Source organism: Notothenia rossii (genome assembly GCF_949606895.1).
Source record: "Notothenia rossii genome assembly, chromosome: 7".
Taxonomy (NCBI): Eukaryota; Metazoa; Chordata; class Actinopteri; order Perciformes; family Nototheniidae; genus Notothenia; species Notothenia rossii.
This window is the reverse complement of record NC_136905.1, coordinates 69,774,162-69,798,707: the sequence shown is the minus strand read 5'-3', so window position 1 is coordinate 69,798,707 and position 24,546 is coordinate 69,774,162. Positions and strand designations below refer to the sequence as shown.

General features: G+C 39.0%; 4 protein-coding genes across 7 annotated transcripts; 3 read left to right on the top strand and 1 right to left on the bottom strand.

Annotated features, from left to right (window-relative positions):
* The first annotated feature begins 919 nt into the window (after positions 1-919).
* On the top strand, positions 920-6,434 carry cfap99 (cilia and flagella associated protein 99). Of its 2 annotated transcripts, XM_079640348.1 has the most exons (16): positions 937-991; positions 1,174-1,298; positions 2,005-2,149; positions 2,253-2,347; positions 2,437-2,543; positions 2,623-2,800; positions 2,920-3,000; positions 3,224-3,292; positions 3,417-3,503; positions 3,597-3,685; positions 4,393-4,597; positions 4,774-4,915; positions 5,009-5,160; positions 5,240-5,445; positions 5,563-5,755; positions 5,884-6,434. In XM_079640348.1, the coding sequence occupies exons 2-16, from the start codon at positions 1,185-1,187 to the stop codon at positions 5,989-5,991; spliced, it is 1,971 nt and encodes a 656-aa protein (XP_079496474.1). In that variant the 5' UTR covers positions 937-991; positions 1,174-1,184; the 3' UTR covers positions 5,992-6,434. The 2 variants fall into 2 exon arrangements, with proteins under 2 accessions (XP_079496473.1, XP_079496474.1); XM_079640347.1 differs by having other exon boundaries at positions 920-1,298.
* A 201-nt stretch (positions 6,435-6,635) lies between these two features.
* Positions 6,636-13,982, top strand: LOC307013098 (uncharacterized protein). Of its 2 annotated transcripts, XM_079640349.1 has the most exons (9): positions 6,636-6,819; positions 9,341-9,511; positions 9,608-9,746; positions 9,850-9,938; positions 10,200-10,263; positions 11,292-11,380; positions 11,920-12,032; positions 12,109-12,265; positions 13,288-13,982. In XM_079640349.1, the coding sequence occupies exons 1-9, from the start codon at positions 6,771-6,773 to the stop codon at positions 13,443-13,445; spliced, it is 1,029 nt and encodes a 342-aa protein (XP_079496475.1). In that variant the 5' UTR covers positions 6,636-6,770; the 3' UTR covers positions 13,446-13,982. The 2 variants fall into 2 exon arrangements, with proteins under 2 accessions (XP_079496475.1, XP_079496476.1); XM_079640350.1 differs by lacking the exon at positions 11,920-12,032 and having other exon boundaries at positions 10,222-10,263.
* Positions 13,983-15,437: 1,455 nt separating this feature from the next.
* Positions 15,438-17,393, top strand: mrpl35 (mitochondrial ribosomal protein L35). Its single transcript, XM_079640346.1, has 4 exons — positions 15,438-15,591; positions 15,812-15,977; positions 16,877-17,021; positions 17,125-17,393. The coding sequence occupies exons 1-4, from the start codon at positions 15,561-15,563 to the stop codon at positions 17,311-17,313; spliced, it is 531 nt and encodes a 176-aa protein (XP_079496472.1). The 5' UTR covers positions 15,438-15,560; the 3' UTR covers positions 17,314-17,393.
* A 57-nt stretch (positions 17,394-17,450) lies between these two features.
* On the bottom strand, positions 17,451-24,483 carry reep1 (receptor accessory protein 1). 2 transcript variants are annotated; one of them, XM_079640344.1, is made up of 8 exons: positions 24,362-24,483; positions 22,766-22,838; positions 22,568-22,644; positions 22,345-22,465; positions 21,835-21,948; positions 21,497-21,662; positions 20,460-20,713; positions 17,451-19,518 (listed from the first exon to the last, which is right to left on the bottom strand). In XM_079640344.1, exons 1-8 carry the CDS (start codon positions 24,391-24,393, stop codon positions 19,459-19,461), a joined length of 897 nt encoding a protein of 298 aa, XP_079496470.1. In that variant the 5' UTR covers positions 24,394-24,483; the 3' UTR covers positions 17,451-19,458. The 2 variants fall into 2 exon arrangements, with proteins under 2 accessions (XP_079496470.1, XP_079496471.1); XM_079640345.1 differs by lacking the exon at positions 20,460-20,713.
* Between the last annotated feature and the right edge of the window lie 63 nt (positions 24,484-24,546).

The following is a 24,546-nucleotide window of genomic DNA, read 5'->3' as shown; positions in this document are numbered from 1 at the left end:
ATTATCATTATTATAGAAGTAATAGTAGTAGTATTGTTATTATAATTTAGAAAAAATATAGGTCTATAACTTCTTCCTCATTCAAAATCAAGATTATGTGAATCTGAATTTATAAAAACATTTCAAAAGTTTGACTACGACACAATTCTCCCTGTTTTTGTTCTGCTGATTTAAAGCCCTTACATTAAACGTGTACTTTTCATTTCAGTTTATGATTGGATTCCAAAATTGCTTTCACTCATTATTGTATGTACACAAAGAGAAAATCCCCTTTTCAGCAGATGATGGTGTTTTTGATATTTCTGAGTGGAAAGGGACATTTTTTCCTTTATTTATTATCAGATATGTGACTAAAGAGTGGCAACCCAGTGACTTTGTTTACATGCTCACGATAATCAGTTTATGTTAATCAGATTATGGCAGGAAATCAGATGATGCATTGTGAGGCTAAAGAACCTCAGCTTCCATGTGATTTGTCCAGTAATCAGCTTTTCGCCTCTAGCCCCTCAGAAACCCTGATGTGAAGTCACTTTTCCCAACAACAGTTATTTGTAATCATCACACACAAGTCGGCTGCCTTAATCTGATTACTTTTATCAGCAGGCAATTCCTCATTCCTTATTGTGTTTGTCACTTGATGTGCTTGTTTCAACATTTCCAACAGCATTGAAGGCGGCGCATGGCTCGCACAAACGTCACAACAAGCTACGTCATAATAATTGTTATGGTAGCCAACAAAGGATCAGGATGTCACACTGTTAATCTGCATCCGATGGATTAAAACCATGTATATTGTAAATCTGTTGAACAAAACAGCCCACTAATAATACTTTCAAAAAACCTCATTAATTTTCATTAACGTTGCTAATCCTTGTTTTTGTAAAGCATTACTCAGGCAGGCCTATACGTTTCTGTTTACGCTAGTGAGTTGCTAAGCAACGATTGAACATGGCAACTGTGTGCGCTGAAAACAAGCCGTGAATTGTATTTGGTAAAACTTTCTATGAATGTATCTTATTTTATCAACACTTTCTCAAGTAGAACTAAGATGTTACTCTTTAAACAGCAGAGAAGCCCACGTGACCGTTGAGGATATATACTGTATTTTGTGGAGCATTGATCTGAGCAAAGATCTTTTCACCACAGTTATCAATCTCCCCCGGCTTTCTGTAGATCGATACAAAATGGCATCGAGCTATGGATCGCTTGCCAAGGAGGCCATTGTGCTGCTCGATAGGTTCAGAGCTGGCAGACAGTGTTTGGATGACTTCATGGAAGAAGCTTCAAAGGATCTGCAGGTAAATTGGCCTATATACTTTTCTGCTACAGTAAAACATTGGAAATTGTACAAACCCACATTTACACAAGTATTGAAAGTAAAGCCTTAAAGTAGGCTACCAAAAGTACTCATGTAGAATAAGAGGTGGGAAATAACTAATTACATTTACTCAATTACTGTACTTAAGTACAATTTTGAGGTATCACTTGTACTTTTCTTGAGTATTTGCTACTTCTATTCCACTACAATTCAGTGGTGAATATTGAACTTTTACTTACTAATAACATTATTTATTGAAGGACTTTTACGTGTGACTGAGTATTTCTACACTCTGACTTAAGTACAAGATCTCAGTAGCTCTCCCACCTCAGTTTAGAATAATGAATTATTGGATTCATTTTATGTTGCATCTTGTAAATGAGAGCACATTGTATCAGTCTTTTTTTGTTGGTAAGAGTTATCTCTAGGGCATACTTCGTCATTTAGTAGTTGATTATGTTTTGTAGCAACTTTATCAGTAATGCAGGTTATTAAAATCGAAAGTTTGTCTACCCTCCCTCCCAAATGTAAAACTTCTTTGGGTTCAAGAAAAGCGCTATAGAAATAAAATGTATTATTATTATTATTAAAGTACTAGAGTAGTAGTGCAGTAAAAGCAATATGTCTTTAAAATCAAATAGTCATATCACTGGTTCCCTGAGGCTGGTTGTTGTTTTTTGTTACAGAACATGGATGATCTGCATCAGAAGTTCATACTTGATGTAGTTTCTGGATGCATTGAACAAACAAAGTTACTGGACGTAGTTGTCAATGTCTTCTATGGCCAGAATGGAAGATGCTTATCTAGAGGTGATCGCAGCCAGCTTGTCAGTAAGTTAATGAACCAAACAAACCCCTACATTCTTATCAAAATTGGACTTTAAAAAAAACAAGATTTCCATTTACATGTTTATAATACTATTGTGTTCTTCAGTCATCTGTTACCTCGCCACCTTTTCTCTTGATGACCTTGGACTTCAGCGCTTCAGTAACATTATTAAATCTCTGGACATCAAGAAGATGCATACAGTAAGAAAGTCTTATCACTGTTGTTTCATAGGGAAATTACCATAATACTGTGCCCTGTGTGACAGTGTGTGTCTTGTGTTTGGCTATAGTTCCTGACTTTCTTTTTCACAAACCTCACTACGTGGATACAAGATGAGTGGAATAATATCTACGAGGCTGCCTATGTGGAGAAACTCTGGGTTGGCCCTCTGCTAAGGTGAGAAGAAAAGGAAAATATTTTGAAGGAAATCAATGTTTTTTTTTAAGTCAAGGATCAAAGAATATTTGTCCTTTAGATGGCGCCCTGAGATGGATATTCTCCTGGACCAGCTTGCCGTCAAAATATCTCATGGGACTCAGGTCAAGAAAGCTCACATCAAAACAACTGAGCTTCAGGAGTTCTCTCTCACGAAACCTAAACCTCGACCTCTGCCTGTGCCTGAGGTCATTCCTCTGCAGGAAAAATCTAAACCAGTCAGTATCATTTACAATAATATATGTCCAAACATTGTCCCACAGTTAGTTTCTGTGCTGTCTTTTATAGACCATAGAGACAAGACTTTATCATTGGCTCATAGAATCTGTTTGTTTAGGTGCCAGATAGCACATACAAGGCTCCAAAGGAGATGCAGATGATCAAGGAGATCAAACAAAAGAACCTTCAAAAGACTGAGGTAAAATATCTGCTTTTACTATTATCACCAGATGACAGGAAACTGTGTAAAAAAAGACGTAATGTAAATCACATGCAACCGTTAAGCAAAACACAAATAACTATTACATTCCAGCACTTCAAAACACTTATAATGGATACTATTACTCTCATATTATTATCATAACTTATGGTAGCTTTGTTATATGCCTTTCTAATGACCTCTATTTTTTTTTTTACCAAAGGAACTGCTCTATGAGGCAAATATGAAACAGTTCAGGTGTGTTAATCCCCAGAAGTCTGAACACACCAAGGTAGGGGCTATTGACTGTGCTTTAGTAATATTTTTTTGATTAATTCCCAAGCTAACTTAAAAAGATAAAACACTGATAAAAGTCCAAAATTCACATTTCTGACAAACCATCATTTGTATTGCAGAGAGCGATGTCTCAGATTAAGGAGAGCTTGGATTCAAAACTCAAATTCAATTCATTTCATTCCTCTGGAAATCCCTCCAGCAATAAGGTGAAATGTAATAAATTACTTCAGTGGATAAGTCTTCAGTTTAATAGTGAAGGATATCAACTAATATAGACATCCTAATTCTGCCTCTGTTAGACTAACAGCTGGCCAATCAAGCTCAACAGTGCAGCCATCCTGAGGCAGGGGGCGCTGTACGACCGTCAGGTGGAGGAGGAGCTGCAAAGGTACAGCGCTACTTTCAACTGCCACTGCTTGACCTTTGTGTGTGGCATTACGTATTCTAACCTGATCAGTATCCAACAACTGTGAACATTCATAAACACACCTCCGCCCCTCAAAGACTGCACACATTACCATTTAGAAATATTTATGTTTTACTTGCATCCTTTGATTACTATAACCCTTTATGAACTTACTACATTTATACAGTTTTGTACATTTAACGTTTTTAGACTAAGTTTAAATATGCACATTGACATTTCATTTTATCTCATTGCACTGTCATCGCTACAAACTCTGCTTTTACCACTCTTATTTATTTATTTGAGTTTAATTTTTACTGCAGTGAGAGTGGCTAAAGAAATGTTGTACTTTGTATCATGACAATAAAGATATATTCTATTCTATCCTGCATAACACAGTACTGGAATAGAAGGCAAAACTATTTTAATGCGAGCAACATTCAAATTATAATGTTTATGATAAATGATCATTTTGAAAATACTTGTGCTTACATTTTTTTTAGATGTTCTATATAACAAATGTGGAAAAAATATCTTTATCCTTAATCAATCAATCTTAACTAGACTAAACAAGGTGGAATAAGACTGGACTTTAGCAGAAAAAGCCCATATATGGCTAGAATAAAACAGAGTTTGGAATAAGACTGGATCTGCCAGATGTTGAGTCATTTCTTTGTGTTTATATACAGAATGGAGCGTCTGGTGGAAGGGGCACGTGAGCCCTCGTCTTTCCTCCAGTGGCAGAAGGAGATGCGTGAGAGGGACCTTCAGGAGGAGCTGGCCAAGATTGAGCGCAGACACCTGGAGGGACGCATCAGTTATGAGGAGGCAGCTATGGCCCGCACACGCATAATGGAACGCAACCAGAAGGCTGCTCAGCTAAAGAAAGAAGAGGTGGGTAAAGATACATTGACAAATGACAATAACATTCATTTACATAAGATAACATAGTGCTTTAAAGTTTGTAACAAGACTGGAAACGTGTCATACAGTTATGTGTTCTCTGCAAAAACCTTTTAAAGAAAGTTCTTTATAATTGCATGGATAATGTGGCTTTTATTTTTTCTTAGAGAGCTCAGCTGATGCGGTCATATGCGGAGAAAAGGATGCAGGAGGAAAAGGAAATAAGAGACTTAGTGCAACAAGTGGCAGAAGGACACAAGAACTCAAAAGCAGCTAAAGAGAGGATACAGAAATTCAAGCAAAGTATAGGTAAGGCCTCCTTATTTCACATCACATGCGATGCAATGGCCTCTTCTCCATGGTTTCCTTTTCATTCTCATACATCTCACTCACACTTCACAGTGAAAGAAGTCTCAGAGCAAAGACAGGAGCTCCTTCGTCAAGCACTGGAGGAGGCACAAGCAGAGCTCAGCAGAAAATTTGAAATCATCCGTGAAATCCGTGCCATTCAATCGCTTCCTCACATAAGAGTGAGGAATTTTGACGACACAGAGGTGGGTGAAGGAAGGCATGGATGCCATAACATTTGAGAAAGTTTCACATACTTCTTGTGAATCGATTGTGCCATGTCAGACTGCAGGCCATGAGCTGCTGGGGGAGATGTCCCTGGTGGAGCTGAAGGAGCGTCTGGCCCTGCTGGGGGAGGCGCAGCAGACAGAGCAGCAGGAGAAACGGGAGCACATCCTGGAGGAGAAGCAAAACAAGAAGCAGCTGCTGCTGGAGCAGCTGGACACCATCGAGCTCCACAGGAGAGCGCTGGCACAGGCTGCTGCCATCAGGTCAGGAAAATATGTGGCTCTCATTTGATTGTGGTAGGAAAATATAGGGGTAAAGCAGACATACACAAACACTGAAATATCCCCCACACAGTCATGAGGTGTTCTGGCATGTTGCAGGAAAGAGGAGAGGAAATCCAGGCCATTTTATCGGCAGGCGATGACTCAGGATGAGACAGTTTTGGCTCTGCAGAAGAAACTTGAAGAGAAACAGCAAGAGCGCCAAAGACTGAAACAAACTCAAAGCAAGGAGGCCAAACCCTCTGAGCCGACAGCAGCACACACTGTTAGAAACACAGGAACACACAACAAAGTGAGTGTGAAATCCAGAACAAAGAGGAACTGGCTTCTCTCAGTGTGTTGTCTGTTTTTGTTAGTGTTGCGTTTTCACATGGCAGCAGCAGTAAATGATATTTGTCTCTCTCTTTCTTTTACTGCCAGGAAAGCCTGACTGATACAAGCTGGGAGGAATTGGAGCTGAGCTTCGAGCGTCACATCCAGAAGGACGCTCCTTCTGTTGTTTCTCAGACAGAAACGCTCAAGACATAAATATGCATAGGCCTGTGAATGTTCTTTTTTAGACCAGAGAGATCGTCAGTTGCTGCAAGAAACGTGTGGGAGGATTTTTTTGTCTATTTGTTGATACATTTCAAATAAAAATAAGTGTGGAAATGTTTGAGTGCCATTATGATTTATTTCCAGAAATGATGTTATTTGAGGTGTACAATAAATAGCACCAATGTTTCCCCGTAGTAGATTCCACCTGTATGTGGACCTTCAACTCATGACTTACAAAGAAAATGTCCCTTCCCTAAAAAGTTCTGTGTTGTTTTTGATGGGTGTCTGTTTTGGCAACAAGTTACTGTAAAATGTGTTACTCATTATTAGTCATCATCATGCCAGAATCCCTCCCATTGAAAAGCAGAAATAGATTATGAATATATGAAATCAAAACGGCATATTTGTTTAAATCTTTTTTATGTATGTATCGTCTGTGTAACGGTTTACTAATAGATTGTAATTATACAGAATATACTGTACTTTGCCACACATTTGATTTTAATCACACAACAGGCGCCCCTGGTGGCTGCTCTGTGTAACATCAGGAGATCTGTCTGAATCCGGCCCATTTTCCACAGTTTTTCCCTGTAAAGCAAAATCACATGATGTGTATTTTTGTCATATGACACTGATGAGAGAACTGATCCCACTGCGAGCGAGCGTCACTGACGTCTTCTCTAAAAAACAAAGGCAGCTCGCGGGACACTTGCCAGGGATGCTGTAGCGTCCTGACATTGTTTGGAGATATACTCGATATTATCTGGAGGATGGAGGGCCGGGGACTTCTGCCTGCCATATGCGCCGCTTGTTTCATTGGTGAGCCTGACTCTTAACCGACCATAACTGCTGTAATGCTGCTACACAGTGGGCACGATGTAGGTCTACTAAATAATCATTTTTGAGAGTGTAAACTCACTGATTAAAACTGAAATGGCATATTATGTTAAGATAAGTAAGGTTATTAAAGACTTGTTTTAAAGCAATCAAAGCATAACATAACTATACATTGAATACAAATGTCATGCAGTCACAACAACTAAATGTGAAAAGTGGGACACATCTTTCTAAAATAAAAGTGTATTAGCTGGAAATCCTTTCACAACAAACGTTCTTAATGACTGTTATGTTAAAACGAAGTATCATGTGGTATGACAATAACAGTCTGAAAGAGACTACAAAGATTTGAATATGATGTTGCTATACTTAAGAATATAACTTTATGTTAGTATAACAAAGGATTATGTCTAAAAGTTTGAGAGAGAAATGTTGCCAACCCAGAAAACCAGAGAAATCACATGACCCAATTTCTGAATAATTGAATTTCATGAGGAGGATGGCTCATATTGAAGAAAGCACTTAAGCACATGGCTAATGTGATTACTAACACAATATGGGCTCTGTTTTACTAAAGTCGTTATACTGTACGTGTTGCTCTCACTTTCTCAGTGGTTAAAGCCAAGGAATATCAAGATTTTGTGGAGGTATTTAAGATATCACGATAACACAGCTACAGTTTAAATACCTCTTTTATACCGGGAGAACCACCCTGCTGCATCTTTTTTGTTTAGTTCCAGAGGCTGGATTCATATTCAATGCTTGTCTGAGAATGAGGGAGATGATTGAATACTTAATATATACTTAATTCTTTAAAACTAAGAGCACTACTGTAAATGGCTGAAAATGTGAATACATTCAATTTCAAATTCTCCAAGACTACCTTTTTACAGAAATGTCTACTTGACACTACAACAGCAGAAAATCTGCTTTGGTATTCTGCATTTGGATTTTTCAGTGTGCTAAGATGTGAGCTGAAAAATCACAAATACAGCAAGCCAGTGTACCTGTGAAACCTGGAAGGCAGAGATTGGAAAGGAGAGATCAGATGAATTACTTATAATGTGGTTGATTATGTATTTGTTAAAGGTCCCATGTCATGCTTTTCCGGTTATTACCCGTCCCCTTGTGTGTTATGTAGCTTTTTCTGCATGTAAACGGTCTACAAAGTCACAAACCCTCAAAGTACACCCTGTAGCGAGTAAAACTCTAACACAGAAAAGAACTGTCTATGCTGCCCCAGAACCCCTCGTTGGAGACTTTTATTTTTCCATTTTATTCTTCCTGAGTATAGTAACGAAACCCCCACACACACACACACACACACACACACACACACACACACACACACACACACACACACACACACACACACACACACACACACACACGCACGCACGCACACACACACACACACACACGCACACACGCACGCACGCACGCACACACACACACACACACACACACACACACACACACACACACACACACACACACACACACACTCAGCCTTATCTTTTCTCACCTGCGGTACTCCGCGGAGTTTCGCCGGCACACACGCTCACTCAGCATTATCCTTTCTCAGCCGCGGCTACGTGGATCTCCACTCACAGTTTGCCACACGTGTCTCGCTGTCTCAACGACCCCACGCAGCAACCAGGAAACGACACCAGTAATACAGCTCACACTGTCTTCTCCTCGAGCCTCAAAGGGCGGAGCAGCGAGCCCCGCAACGTCTCGCCAACACGGCACCCAGACCCCACGCAGCATTCTCATCTGTTTGTCATTACTGGTGTCATTTTCTGGTTGCTAACAAATGCCATTGTAACACATAAACACACATCAGAGCACAGTGGGCTCATAGGGAGGGGGGGCCGGAGCTCCAACAAGCCGTGTAGGACAGAGAGTGAATATACTATACAGAGATGCTGTATGAGAAAGCCAATGTGATTTTGAAACATTGAACAATGTAAATCTATTCTAGTAGACCTCAACAATGGAATTATGATCAGTAGAATTAGCCATGACATGGGACCTTTTAAATAAATAAATGCCAAAAAACCATAGGCCCAAAAAGTCTTAGGTTAGCTCTGTTAATCCTTCTAAAAAGGTACTTAGTTTTTGCTTCTATTGTTGTATTAAACATTCAGTAACAGATATACTCCAAAAGCCCAAGAGACATTTGCATGACCTTTGCAACATGTCAACTTCAGGTCAAATCAATAATTCAATTGGATTGTTTTTATGACAGACATAACTTTTTTTTCAAGTTTTCTGTGTGCATTATGGCTTTTGTGTCAGTAGAGTGATGACACAAATCATGTCGAAAAAGCGAGATTGGGTACAAGACGTAACAAATAGTCCTAGCTGGATTTAAACCAGGCCTGATATAGCACCATATTAGGCTCCTAAAAACCAGTCATGATTGATTTGATTTATTAATACTCCTCCTTCAGTCCACTAGCAGAAGTCAGAATTGAAAGACAGTGTCCTTCTCCTCCAGGCATGGTGGTGAGCCAGACCACACTAGCTCCTGCAGTGATGAACACCACTCTCATGGAGAATGTGACTGATCTGACTGTAACTCCCATGATCCTCACCACGACCCCAGGCTGCTTCGCGTTCAACACTTCAACTTGTGAGCCTTGTGCACCGGGATCGCAGTACGACAACAGTGAGTCAACGACCGTATCATCTGACATGAAGCTACCATTTTAAGATGTAAACAGTAAAGTCGTGGTTTAGAAAATGCTTCCCTATCCCTCCCCAGACACCCTGCTGTGTGCATGCTGTGCTGACCCCGGGCTGTGTCTATTTCCTGGTGCCTGCCTGCCATGCAACAGAGGCTTCTATCAGCCGCTAGCAGGACAGCAGCAGTGTCTGCCCTGCAACCTGGGCTTCTACACAAAGTATGACACAAATTCTACATTTACTTTGACTTCTAATGGATTTGATTGGCTTTACCATCTAGTTCACTGTTCAATGTCTTGTGTTTGTTGCACTACTGCACAGTTTCACTGGAAGTCCCTTGTGTAATCCCTGCCCTACTGGATCCTTCAACAATATCACTGGTGGAGACAGTTGCACAAGTTGTCCAGCAGGTGTGTTTATTTAGCTGAATACAACAACAAAAAATCATCAATTGTAAATCATTAACTATTGATATGCTTTCAGACGAAACCAACAGTATGCTTGTGGTCAAAAATGAGATTTGTTTATGTTCAATGTCAAGTAAATTATAAATGAACATTAGCTTGCAGCTGATTAGAGTATCTGTATCTCAACATAGTTTGACATCTTCAAAGATTTGAGAGAAAACACAAATCACATGTGCTGAGTTATTTTCTGCCTACTACTTTCAGGTTTCTTTTCCTCGCAGCACAGCTCCACTTCATGTTCACCATGTGCACAGGGAAGTTTCTGCAAGTAAGTTGTACTTAAATGTCACCGCCGGGTTTCTGTTTCTATTATGGTTTGTTCCTAGGGCCCAGAAGTCTTTGTGAAACTCTCCTAACAACTCTCTCTAACAACATCACATGATTTTATGATCCCATGGTTCTGTTTTGCAGCACACACACGCACACACACGCACGCACGCACGCACGCACGCACCCACACACACACACACACACACACACACACACACACACACACACACACACACACACACACACACACACACACACACACACACACACACACACACACACACATACACTGTAGTTTGAGGCAATATGACTTTTATCAATGTCTCACCGACAGCGTGTGTTACCCTGAATTCATGTTGAAAACTGTGTTTTTCTCACATGCATCTATAGTGAAAGATCCAAAAGAAAATCCAAAAACCTAATGATTCAAATACATTGGGCCAGCGTTTTACAACAGAAAAACTATAAAAATAAATCAGTTGATAAATTCTCACACACCTCATCCATTATAGTCGATATCTTATTCATCCAATTATATGCTCATTACTTCTGAAACAAATTCATATTTGCTTAAACTTTATTATTTAATAGACTTGTGCATAAACAGTACTCGCAGGTGAGACTCATACTGAACTAGAGAGTTTGGAAACGGATGATTTGATGTAGTTTTGCTGTTGTTAAACAGCATTCTTTTTGCTATATTCTTTCATATATACTTTCACTCTGTTTTTTGGAGTCTTCATTTACCTTGGGGGCATGCAAGTAAAACCAAATGTTCCACACAAATTCAAGTCAACACATGCTTGAGTAAGTCACTGATATACAAATGTAAATGTTGCGTTTCTTTTAACCTTTGAAACATCAGTCCTATCAGGCTTATACTGTATGTCTGTTAACACTTTTAGACCAAGCTGCTAAACAGCTTTAAAATAATCAGCTTTCACATTTTTCAAAGTTACTTGTGACAGCTATGAAATATATAATAGTTTATCCATTTACAGTCACAAACGTGTCTCTCTCTCTCAGTTCCTCTGGTTGTAGCCAGTGTCAGATGTGTCCTGGAGGAACAGAAGCTTTGCAGTCTGCCGCAAGGGGCTGCACGCTGTGTCGGCCAGGTAATTGATATCATGCTTGTTAGGGAAATATTTTCCAAAGCCCATAACTTTGACCCAGTTTATCAGTTCATACTGTCCTGACTGAGCACACGCACCTGTAACCTTGGCTGCTGTGCTCTCAGTGTTTTGTCTCCCTGTTCCTGCCTGTTGGCGTCAGCTGATAGAGGTGTTATGATTCTATCTTGTTATGCACAATGTTGATTATTCTCTCTGAACCTAGCTAAATACATGGGTATGGGGTAGAGTTCTTCAGAATTGACGTGGTAACTCAACCGTGAAGTCAGAACCTCTGGCTCTTGGACTTGTTTTGCGAATACTCCGGCCGAAGCTCCTAAATAAACACATCAGTGTTTGACATCAGAGCTCCAGCTCTCCCCGTGTCTCCTTCCTGAGTCGGTGACTCCTCCTGCATTGCTACACAGAAGTTTCTCCCACAATGCTAACTTAATGCTACAAGGCCTAAAGAGTAATGTGTATCAGTGTGCTAGCTCATGATAAAAAAGGGGATATCCATCCAGGTGATATCTGGTTTTAAACAGGCATGCACAAGCTTCCCCATCAGACGATGTGTCAAATCTGTGGCAGTGGATTCTACCAGGTCAACTGGGGCAGGGAGAACTGTGATTTATGTCCAGAGAATCACTACTGCCCTGTGAGTACTGCACGTCCACACAAATCAGAGGAAACAAATATCTTGCATATGTTGGTTGACATGTTTTTTCCCTCAGAGTCCAGATGTGAACCCCATTAAGTGTCCCAGCGATGCTTTTTGTCCAGAGGGCAGCTTGTCTCCGGGATACTGCATGGAGACTTTCTTCCGCAAAGAAGGGGACACGTGTGAACTGGCTCCTGTCACCTTGGCCCTTTTAGTAATTGGGGGAGGGGGTAAGTAACACCTAACTATCCAGTGCGTTTTTCTGATGTTTTTAGAGCTTCTTTTGAATGTATTTTGCCTAAACTCTGTCACTTTGTCCTTCAACGCGTAATACTGTCATACTGTTAAGACATCTCTGTATATATATTACTTCTCCATTGCATATACAGTTACTTTATTCCTGTTTACATTCAGTTTATTCAATCATATTTATGCAGTACTGTCTCCCACAGATGTATCACTTGATTCCACTCATGTTTATATGTTAGCCGTATATTTTATCTCGCATATTTTAAGTCTTTCATTTGGCTTTTACTTGCATGCTTTTCTTTTTTTGAATACTTATGAAATGAGCCTGAGAGCTAGGGTTTAATATTGTTTTTCATGTTATATTAAAGAAAACTTGAACTAACAACATGTTTAAAAGAATTGCTTTAAAGTTATGCTTTTAAAACTTATTACCTTTAAAGTTGTGAAGCTTCAGGCTGCAATATGTGGGAATTAGATTATATATATAATCTAATTATATATATATATATATATATATATATATATATATATATATATATATATATATATATATATATAAGCTATAAACTTCTTTAGCTTAAACGGCACAGTTCATGTTTTTCTCACTCATATTAGGAAATGAGCAAAGATGAAAAAAAAAAATTGCAGTGAAAGGAATTTGAATTACTCTGAATTATTATTATCTTTTGTTTTGTTTATTACTTAATGTATTTTAATTAAAATATAAGATTTGTACTGCAGATTTCATATATAAACTAAGCATTTTTGCAGGCCTAAGGTATGCTATGATATATGACACTAATATCTCTCACAAAAACAGAACACTTTTCTTTTTGCACAATGAAAACTTTTTTTTTTCCCTGTCAAACTGAGACCACTGCATTCCCAATGGACAAAATGAATTAAAATAGGAATAATGCTCACAGTATAATATTGGCTTATGTGTAATCAATAGTACTGTAAATGGACATTTCCTGTAACATCCTCTGGTGTTCTTTTTCAGTGGCTGTACTCTTCATCATTTTAATGGTCCTACGTCAACGGAGGGACATTGATGGAGAGTTGACTGTAGCACGAGCTCCACTATTAGGCAAAGAGCGACCTCAGGGTCGATACTATGGCGTCCCCTGTGATGCGGAACCTGTGTATGCTGGCTGGTGAAACAGAGGACCTCATCTTAGCTGTGCTTGGTATCTTGTTATGGGTCCCAACTAAAGACACAAGAACTGATTGAGGAGTACGAAGTTAAAACACTGGACTGGTGCCTTGAGAGTGCTCTGACAATCCACCAGCTTTTTAAAATCTGGTACGTTTTAATATATTACAAAGAAACACACGTTTTTTTCTGAACTTTTGTAGTTTTACACTGGTACAATTGTTCCACTCAGAGACAAACACGCTTCTTTTGTAAACTACGTTAATGGATTATGAGAGTTATGTTGAGCGGTGAAAATAGATGCGTTCCTTGACTTTGTGGGAACCTCTCTGTCTTATGAAAAGCACTTTTTTTACAGAGGTAATTGATTTACTTCAGACTGATGTGTTGATAGACTTGTGGTTACTTCCAATAACTCTTGTAGTTCCACAGCTACAGAGAGGTGTAAACTGGTTGCTGCCATGGTTGCTGATTGTTTTTCATGTTTTCATGCTTTTTTTAAAGTTATGTTTGTATAAAGGAAAATAAATACAAATAATTAATTTGAGCCTCATTTCTCACTGTTTTGCACTTATTTGAATTTGATTGCAAACCTAAAATGGAATATATGTTTTAAATGTATAGAAAATGAGGCAGTATTTCACAAATTCACCCAATCCTGGAAAACCACTACTATCATAACCAGTAAAAAATAAATACCAGGTTTTTAAGTTTAAGCCGGCCTATTCTGTCAAGACAGCCTGACATACAAATCATCTTAACTAGTATTATTGTAAGGTGGTGTAAAGTTGAGGGGTCTACTGACTGGTTTTCGGACCCCCCCAGACCTCCCCAATAAAGCAAAAATGCACGTTTCAGAGTGGCCTTTTATTGTGGCCAGCCTAAGGCACACCTGTGCAATAATCATTCTGTCCAATCAGAATCTTGATATGCCACACCTGTGAGGTGGGATGGATTATCTCGGCAAAGGAGAAGTGCTCACTATCACAGATTTTTTCAGATTTGTGATCAATATTTGTGAGAAATGGTTATTTTGTGTATGTAGAAAATGTTTTAGATCTTTGAGTTCATCTCATGAAAAATGGGAGCAAAAACAAAAGTGTTGCGTTTATATTTTTGTTTAGTGTAGTTGCCCCTGTGCATTTCCTGCAATGACAGGTAATAATGTGTGCCATGAAGAATATGTATTCAGGGGATACTGCAAGGTTTACCAGACTGAAGAAAAAAGGGAAATCCCTCTAACAAATATGTTGTTTGGTCACACTGCACTGAACATTTCTTCCACATTATATAAACATCAAATGTGACTGACAAATAGCAGATCTGTAGTTCAGATAAACATGTTTACTGAGTGTGACACAACCATGGAGTAGAAAGACAGATACAGTTAAGAGTTGCACCCAAGACTGTGTTCAGAAGTATAACATGCACAGAAAGTTGATGCCAGAGTACTTAACCTCATACACACTAATTATATGGTTGGTCTGTCTTGTTTGTATTTCAATACCAGACAGCAGTGGTGCAAGAGGTATTGATCCTTTACTTAAGTGAAAATAGTTAGAATGTGGAAACAAGCTACTCCATTCCAAATTCCTGCATTCATTTAAACTCTAATAAAAGTACAGTTAGTTTATGGTGAATACATTTAAGTATACAAAATGTCAGTGTATATTTCATGAGTGGATTTGTTATTCATGATGCATTTACATGTAAGAAGCATATCATTGTTGCAAAGGGCAGCACATTTCCTTTGCTGTTGGTTATTAGTAACAGGACTGTTGTCCATATCTTAAATTGTCATGTTTTAAAAATCTATATAATTTAAAAGGATATCAAATACATGTAGAGTGGTAAAAAGTACACTTGTTGCCTCTGAAATGTTGTTGGTTAGCAAGATACAATAGCAAAATTAGGAAATATATATTTATAAACCAAATACAACAAAACTGTAATTTCGCCATATTTTCCTGAGAATAAAATCATACAACATGTGAGTAATAATTGCTAGGTGGCGGTAATGCACCTTTTCGTATTTACGTTAGATCCATGCGTTGAATGTAATAACAGTGACATTTGTCCTAACAGGACTCCGTACTTGCGCGAACATTCCAGTAGAAAAGATGGCGGCCGCCTTTGCAAGAAGGGTGTCTGGTATGTACTGACAATTTGACATTACAACTTGTATTATCTCACTCCCTTCACCATGTAAATGTTTAGTATTGTTCCATATTCTAATTCACTGAACTTTTGGCATAATTGTGCGAACACGTGTTGTGTGTTATCACAGTCAGTACATGGAGTTGCTAAAATAGCTAACTAGCCACAGTGCTAGGTTTTCTCAGCGCTGTCATGTTGTCCTTGTGTCTGACAGGGTTGCTGAGGCCGCTGTCTGTCTCTCTGTGTGCCAGGACAACACAGCTCTGTCCGCTCTCCAGCCTCATCCACCCTGCCCCTCTCTATGGCTCTACTGCAGCCGCTGTCCGCGCTCCTCTGCGGGCTGTGGTGTGCCTGACGCCCCGCTTCAGCATCCTTCAACGGTACAACAACTCCTTCTGATAACCAGACTACTGTTCAGTTGACAGTTAATAACCAAAGCCCGTCACCACTTCATAGTTGAATATTATCAACACATGTATCTTTATAACTCTACTATTCATCGTGTCAGAGAACACAACTTACATTGACACTATAGGCAATAGAATATAACACATGACATGACACAAGTTTTCTGGGGCTGTTTCCAGTGGTTTGCTCTGTTCCATTTGAGGGATATCTTGCTATCACAACATATATAATATTACTTAATGTTATACCATGCATGAAAAGACATTTGGGTTAAGATTAAAGTCAGTAGCAACAAGGATATTGCATTCAATATCTACTACTTGTCATTTGAGAATTAGTTTTGTAATTATGTGACATGAAGATTGGACATCCAAAAGAGTTAAGCACCAGAATCAAAATGCTATTCCTCAATCCCGACCAAATAAAACAAACACTTGTGTTAAAGGTGGGGTAGGTAATTTTGGAGAAACCAGCTCGAGTGCGCTAGAATTTGAAAATACAAAGCCGGAAAAAATCTGCCACAGTTTGTGCACAGATGGAAGGCTGACAGGCAGGTAGGCTGTCCAGTTATTTTAGAAAAAATGATTGGTCGTGCCTTTTACAGTATTACGGCTTCCACAGATGAAATCTTTTTATGGATTTTTTGTCAAAGCACTTAAGATATTCATTGCTATCGGGATGTTAAGAGCATTCCATGGAATATAACGAAAAGTGTATCTCGAGCCGGTTTCTCAAACTTACCTAATACCTACCCCACCTTTTAAGCAGCTAGCCTCAAAAAGGCCTGAGAGTCTCATAGTTATGGATCTTTGGATTTACCTGATTCTGATTAGCAATTCATGTTACCTTTCTCTACTCTGTGTTGTTGTAGGGTTTCAGCTCTTATTCCCAGTCTGACTCAACAGCCAAGCCGAAGTCTGACCTATGTCAGTCTGAAGAAGGGGAAAAGGAAGTCTGTCAAATCTGTGACGGAGAGATTCATGAGGCTGCACTGTGACCTTTGGATAAGACGCAAGGTATGAATCATTTGCTTAGAACTGCCAAGATCAGCCATTTCTTGTCTTTGCACATTTTTTTGAACATGTTGCCAATCTGTCTTCCTGTGGACATTGTTTACAGGCTGGATACAAAAAGAAACAGTGGAAGAAGAAGCCTGCTCGGCGAAACCGCCTGAGGGAGCATGTATTCTGTAACAAATCACAAACAAAGCTTTTGGATAGAATGACAACCTCGTTTTGGAAAAGGAGGAACTGGTTTGTTAATGATCCGTACCTGAAGTACCACGATCGGGTCAACCTCAAAGTGTAATGTGCTGGTTCATGTAGTGACATCTTCTTTTTGTGTTTTATTATAATGTTAAATAAGTAATAAAATCATGTTAAATGATCCTTTCCTTTTTAAATGCCAGTTTTTTTTAAAGACAAAAAAAGATTAGAACACAGTCAAAGATTAGAACACAGTCAATTCTTTACTTACTATTTAACTCAGTAGAACAATTAATTGATAGCGATTAACCATCATTTCATCACTTCACTTTTGTATTTCACAATAAGGTTGAATTTGAATTATTTTGACATTCTGGCCTGCCAGAACTACATTTCTTAGGATAACTTAAGTGGTATCTCCTCATGAATGAAGTCAAAGTGGCACATTTACCAGTAAATAAGACAGTATTCATAGGTATAGCCAACATGGATGTATAGTCAGAACATTTCATATTCTTTCTACAAAGCAACAGAACATGACAAAAGGATTCACTGTTTACCTGCAAGGTGTCTGAGCAAAATCACTTGAATCAAATGTTCATACAAATTAATAACAAACATCATGCAATGATGAGTTACAGTTTACGCACATGTATACAAATCTGCTTCTTAGCAACATTTTTTTTCTCTTTTGCTTTGCATGAATTTTAATAGGATATCACATCCATCACTAACACTGATACTACTAACGTTGAAACACAATCGATTTTTCCCGTTTCATTTTTTTCACCAAAAGTCCATTTAAAAGGACAATTTATGTGCATAAGTGTATCTACAACATCAGAGTGAGTGACGTGTAGACAGAACAGTTGTACCTGAGAAGCTTTCGTTTCAAACTTCAGACTCTTACTGAAACCGATACAAAGATGAAAATGATAGATCTATGGCAGAAGTCTATCCATCAACCAACACAGTGATATTGTGTGAAATGTTGCTTTGTCCCAGGCTCAGTGAATTAAGTAAAGAATGAAAACATAGAGTGTATCAACAAGCAATTTAAACTTAAATGTAAGTTTGTAAACTAATAAAGTCACTCTAATAAATTCTTAAAAATCAGGGAGCAGAAGATCGTTGGGTTTAGTGTTGCTCCGTTAACAGCAGAGCACTACACAGTGATTTCAAACACGGAAAAATAACCATGTTTATATTTAATAAATATTGACTCACGGTATAGCCTATTTCTGCTAAAGCTCAAAGTATCATATTCCTAAATGGCCGACCATTGCCAAATGAATGATCAGTTAAATGCTTAAAAATGAACAGTAGATTGTCAAAAACGGTAAACTCCATAACCTCCTGTAGTAGTGAATTCATTTTTCTGTGGTGTGAATACCTTTACCACAGAAAAAAGAAATAAAGTTTTAGTGATAATATTCAGCTATTAATTTGTTATGAATAAATGTTTATGTATTTTTTAGGCCATTTAGGAGCATTGAGGGCAGCCTTTTTAAATAGTAAACATAGTGCAAAATGGTTGTTTAATGAGAACATATTTGTTAGAAATACTTATGTTGAGACATTTTAGGTTGTTACATCTTTCTTTAAGGCTTTAATAGAGAGGTGCGTAACAAAATATTGTCTGCCACTGGTGTTCAGTTTTACAAAGGTAGGATGTTTAAACTCAGAAGAGTGATTTTTGAATAATATGAGAATTAATCAGTGCAGAATGCAGCTGATCGTAGATGCTTCTATAGAACAGATTGAATGGGGGTAAGACATTTGTTTTCTATTGAACATTGGCTTTTACTACATTCTCTTACATTGACCATGTCACTCTCACTCCGGCTTGTAGTATTCATGAAACTACATTCTGTTAGTTAACAGCGGACCAATGGCTGGGAAGACACGCATGCAATTGCCTATCCAAACCTGATATACAAAAACAATCAAATCAGAAAGATGAAGTAACACACACACCGTACATAAAAACATATAAAATAACCCATCAAATCAAAAAGGTCTATCAGCATGGAAACCATTCATTCATATGCACTCGATGTCACAACCCTCAATGTTTTTCAAATCATGAGCCACAAGATGTTATATAAATAGAGGGGTCATCATAGGTCACTTTGGTAATACCTTATTCCAAAGCATGGCTGCTTCAGTCATGTAGCTTTTGGCCATTCATATTTTTTACTTCTTGCAGCGAAGGCAGCTGGAGTCTTTAGGACAGTTTCACATGGCTTCATTGTTCGGAGAAAGCACTCCTGGATCTTGTGAGAGGCCTTAAGACTCTAAGAGGAGGCTAGAAGGGAAGACAAATAAAGACAGTATTTAATTTATTTATACACATTATTAAAAGGATACTGCTGCTGGCTTTATTTTTGTATGTTTCTTGTCCAAAGCCCAGAAGTTCCTACTAAGGACATACATCTATTAAAACAGGTCAAACGTATTTAATAGATTTTTTAAACTGCATATTTTTGGAAGCATTTGTTGGGGACTATTTGTTGCTGTGGATTATTAAATATGTTTACTGAGTATTAAGGGCAGCAAGATGCATGTACAGTATCTGGGATAGTTTTAACTAAAATACAGTGCCAATGTTCAATCTAATAGCAACCAGTGCAGCAGTGTGGATCAGATATGTTTTTTTGTGTTATTTTTAGACAACAAGTGGTGTTTGGCAAAGATTAATAAGTAATATCAGTCTTAAAGTAAAAAAGACAATACTTATTTGTAGAATCAATACAGTCAATTTCGGTTTTTTTTTTCATGGGATTTGTCAACAGTAAGAAAAATATAGAATATTGCCGCTATGTCCTTAGAACAGTGCAGCTCAATTAAGCAACACATGACAGAAAAGGTTATATTAGATGTTAAAATGTATTAATGAAAACCAATTTGGGGTTCACACCTAGGGACTGATTATGGAAAATCATTTCAATAAACATCACATTATCAAGTTATGACCAGGGCTGGAAAGCAGTGTTTTAAATCCACGTTTATATTTTGTTCTCCATGCCACATTTCAAAACCAGTGAGCACCCATGCAAGATCACACGTTCATTTGAACCAAACAATAAACCCACCAAACACCCTCCACAGTTTCAGGAGTTCTGAACTGTGATGATTCATTTAGCTACCCAGCAACAGAAATGAGTGAATCGGTGAGTAAATCCCCATTCTCAAGGGCCAGTTAGATTCAGGCAGCAGCTGAGAAGCCACGCTGACGAGGCATTGTACCTCAGGAGCCTTCCTCTTCATCAGCCTCAGCAGTGGAGAGCTTGATGCTACCGGCAGCCTTTTCCCCACCTCCTCAGTTTCCTCCGGAGCAGGAGAGGGAGGTGGGGAGGGTGTGGAGGGTGGGGAGGACTGGGGCGTCAGAGAGGACGTAATGAGTGTGGACTCGGACTCAGAGGTTGAAATGGTCTGGGACAGCGACTCCTTGGACTCCCATTGACCCAACCCCAACATCTCATACTCAGTCATGTCAAAATCTGTGCCATGAAGAAGGATCAGTGGAAGGCATGAACAACGTGTCTCTGGTTTATTGAATGTGTGTAACTGCTCTTATTGACATCATTGAGAATTAGGAAAGTTCTTATGATGTGAAGATCATAAATAATTGAAGTTAAGTTAACATTTTTGTGTTTTAATGGGATTTGGTGCCAATACCATAACATAACCTTAGTTTATCCTTTAAATTGAGAGGATCCATAATTGAGTAAATGCTATTATTATTATTCTCAGATATTAACAGATTATCTTAATTCCTTGTTCGATAAAAAGGTTATTATGTATTTACACAGCGGACAATTGTGTTCCAATGTTAACATTTGTATCTTAATGTAATGTCTTAATTTCCTCCTCAAAAAAAGAATTATCAGCTGAGAACAAATATTTAAGGACACGATCCAGAATTTAACAAACAACAACTGCTTCCACATGATGTTGGGAACAAATCCCCCCCAGCCAGTGAGTTTAATCACAGGGTGGTGAGCCTGGCAGGCCCGCGACGCCTGACCTGCTCCAAACAGGAAGGCAGGACCGACGTTTCGGGGCCACTCAGGAACGCAGAGGCTCTAAACAATATCTGACGGCTTAAACAAGCTGGAACAGGAAGACAGAAATCTAAAAGATAATCTGTTTTACACAAACTAACCATGCAGGCACTATTATTGTGTTATAATAGCACCATTATGGCTTATATTGTCAGCACTACAAGGGAGTTTTATTATGTCCCAATAACAATTTCCTGGGCCAGAGTAATGTATGCTCACCCTTGTTACAGCTCTCCGACTTGCTGCGCATCATGGACCTGGTTCGAGTTTGTGCTGCTTCTGCAGGCTGCGAAGGGTCAGGGCCGGTTTGACTGGTGTCAGACTCACAAGAAGACAGATCCTGCATACTGAAGCTCCTCAATCTGTCTGACAAAACCCCTTGGCTCTAGAAAAGGTAACACAAGGTTTTCATCTAGTGTCAGTGGCAGTGTGTCAACAACATGGATCATCCTGACAATAGGCTACTTTAAAAACAAACACACAATGAGCCTATGTGCATATGCCCCTCTACTGTACCCCCAGGTCAAAACAAACCAAATATCCAGAGTCTGCGTTACCTTTGTTGCAGCCAGGACGGCAGCTGTGGCGGCCACATTCAGCCCTTTTCTCCCAAAATGCACCAGTGTGTCATAGCTTTTGTCCTTGGCTTGGCAGATGTACTCGTCAATGTCCTGTAACAAGGACAGAAACAAAATGATGTTAACCTTGTCCCCCTCGTTATTAGGTCAGTCCTTAATGTATGTGCTGTGTTGACATGTGCTTCTATTATGCTTAATTGCCTTACTTATCTTCTCCAACTCACTAATGTGTTTCCTGACTTAGGAGGAAAAAGGAAAGGAGAAAGGGAGGAACACTGACATTTCCTCTATCCTGTCCTGCCAACACATCTTTAACAGCGAAAGTAGAAAAAACTCAAAGGGCACTTTTGTTCTCTGGACAGCTGCAAAGCTCAAATTCTATTAGTTACAAAACATGAAGGCTAACTTAAACTAAATATTTTCCCCAAAGACTTTCCTTGAATCCACCAGTGGAAGAATAGGAAGGTACGACAAAGGGAAGGATTTCACCTTTTCTTTTGAGGAAAGCGTGGGATGAACAAACTTCCTGTACAGCACACTGGAGCCCTTAGTGTAAGGGGACAGCAGCCACACCACAAAGGCTATCTTCAGTTCATAGTAGAAAGGAATCCTGCACCAAAGACACAAAAATGATGGAGCCACTCCATTCCACATTTGAGATAAACATGGAGTATAATGTTATATTACTTAACATTAAAAACAAGTCACTTACCAGCAAATAAACATATCTGTAAACACTTCCACAGCAGTGAATAGGGCAAATATGATCCAGTACATCATCCATTTGACCTAAAAGGTAGGACAACAGTGAAAGTTAAGTAGTTACACACAACACTTTCAAGAATTGTACATAAAAGGAAGTCATGGCCGAATGTGATCTCGTCACTAAAAAAACAAATGATATACTTACGTATTCTTTCACATCTTTCGACTTTACAGCTTTATAAGATGAGTACGCAGGATATAGCGTACCGAAGATAAGTCTGGAAGACAGAAAATGTGCCCATTAACTCGAGAAACAAAACATTTAACACTACAGCCCGAGAGATAGTTAAAAAAATGCAAGATCAATCTTAATATTTGAGAGATATTAAAGTTATAAATAGTTTTGGAAAACATACAGTGTTAAGGAAGATATTTTCAATGACCTGGGCTAGTACATGTATTACCCTGCCTTCATAAATGTAAAGTATTTGGATATGTTTTGTCTTCTTTCATCCATTTACACAATCATTCATTTTATTAAATGAGCCTTCTGGGATACATGCCACCATATCTAAACTGATTTACAGGTTGCCAGGTAACAACAAGGTTTCCCCCCCAGAGAGAAACTAGGAAATCAGCCATGAAAAGTTAAATTTATCCCTGGCTGATTTTGCCGACCAAGCTGTCCTGATGCTAAACTTCCAGCTATAATCCTGAGTGTTTTATTGCTTTTCTTTACATTTCAATTCCTATGCAGACACCTGTGCTGCAGGGTGTCCCACCGAGACCCTGTTGAAGTGTTACAGCCAGGCAACAGCTGTGAGGGCGACATGATCAAATTACTGACCCACATCATGTTGCACCTCTCCCGCTGCCTTTGCTCCGAAGAAACACAAGGGCACTAAAAATAAACAGATCATCTGTTGGAGACGCTACTGAGAATGTCATGTTGGAGAATGGACCCAAAATCATGCACATAACAGGGTTGTAAGCAGGCTGAGACTGTTCCATCTATGAAACCATATCTTGTAATTTAAATGTATTTGCCTCACTATTTTAAGGTTGGGCCTGCTGTTGGTAGAATACTCCACACGGGCTGCAATGGCGCTGATTCATACTTTGTGCAGGTGAAAATAACCATAACTTAAATCTCGTCCTATTTGTTATCATTCAAAGCTCCAGCTATAATGGAGGGTATCGGGATGTATGCATTCATTTCTTATTACATGAACAACTCTTGCATTGTAACCTGAGAAGGCTGACCCATCCCTTTTGTTTTTTCCAATATGGGACTTCAACAGAGCATATTGCTCCACTCACTGACCGCTCCTGTTGTTCTGACAGTCATCGCGCTGCTCACTGACATTTAGCTCTCTGCCTCTGATTTCTGGATCTGACTCATATCACTTGATGGATGATAATAGATGATTCAGCAAATCACGTTACCTCTTTGTCTGTGATAAATAAGGACACTTGACAAACACAAAGAGTGCCATGATACTGAGCGCAGTTCAGAAATACATCAGGTCTACACAGGCCTAGCATTCCTGCTGATGAAATGGCAAAGTGCAATCTGTTAGAATTTGGACTGTTTTTCAAGCAAAAAATGATAATACACCGCTCTCCTTAGACACAGAGGTCTGATTTCGATTACATATTAGACAATTTGCGGGGGCTTGTAAAGCGCCCCGCTCCTGCACCGTAATGCGCGTCTCAAATAGCCACAATAACAGGGAACGCATATTTATTATTAAGCTACTATATGACAGAACATATGTAAATAAATATTAAAATGACTTACACCACAAGTCTAGAGATGATCCACGAGACCATTGCGCTTGAAAGGCGACAGGACGCGCTGTCTGCTGGGAGGAGTTTCCTCCAGTTAACAGTCAGGAGGCGACGTCTGGACGCACACAGGCGGCAACGTGATGCACAATAAACACTACAGCTCTTATCCATAGATGGCAGTGTTGCCTTGCACAG

Bases quoted from the DNA above. Each gene is read 5' to 3' on its own strand.
- cfap99 (XM_079640347.1), top strand. From the start codon at position 1,008: ATGTATCTTATTTTATCAACACTTTCTCAAGTAGAACTAAGATGTTAC. The intron at 3,504-3,596 runs GTGAAATGTAAT...TGCCTCTGTTAG, and splicing joins GAAATCCCTCCAGCAATAAG to ACTAACAGCTGGCCAATCAA. The intron at 5,446-5,562 runs GTCAGGAAAATA...GGCATGTTGCAG, and splicing joins GCACAGGCTGCTGCCATCAG to GAAAGAGGAGAGGAAATCCA.
- LOC307013098 (XM_079640349.1), top strand. From the start codon at position 6,771: ATGGAGGGCCGGGGACTTCTGCCTGCCATATGCGCCGCTTGTTTCATT. The intron at 12,033-12,108 runs GTGAGTACTGCA...TTTTTCCCTCAG, and splicing joins CAGAGAATCACTACTGCCCT to AGTCCAGATGTGAACCCCAT. The intron at 12,266-13,287 runs GTAAGTAACACC...GTTCTTTTTCAG, and splicing joins TTTAGTAATTGGGGGAGGGG to TGGCTGTACTCTTCATCATT.
- mrpl35 (XM_079640346.1), top strand. From the start codon at position 15,561: ATGGCGGCCGCCTTTGCAAGAAGGGTGTCTG. The intron at 15,592-15,811 runs GTATGTACTGAC...TGTGTCTGACAG, and splicing joins CTTTGCAAGAAGGGTGTCTG to GGTTGCTGAGGCCGCTGTCT. The intron at 15,978-16,876 runs GTACAACAACTC...GTGTTGTTGTAG, and splicing joins CGCTTCAGCATCCTTCAACG to GGTTTCAGCTCTTATTCCCA.
- reep1 (XM_079640344.1), bottom strand. From the start codon at position 24,393: ATGGTCTCGTGGATCATCTCTAGACTTGTGGT. The intron at 22,839-24,361 runs GTAAGTCATTTT...TCTGTCTTCCAG, and splicing joins ATCATCTCTAGACTTGTGGT to ACTTATCTTCGGTACGCTAT. The intron at 21,663-21,834 runs GTAACGCAGACT...TACCTTTTCTAG, and splicing joins CCGTCCTGGCTGCAACAAAG to AGCCAAGGGGTTTTGTCAGA.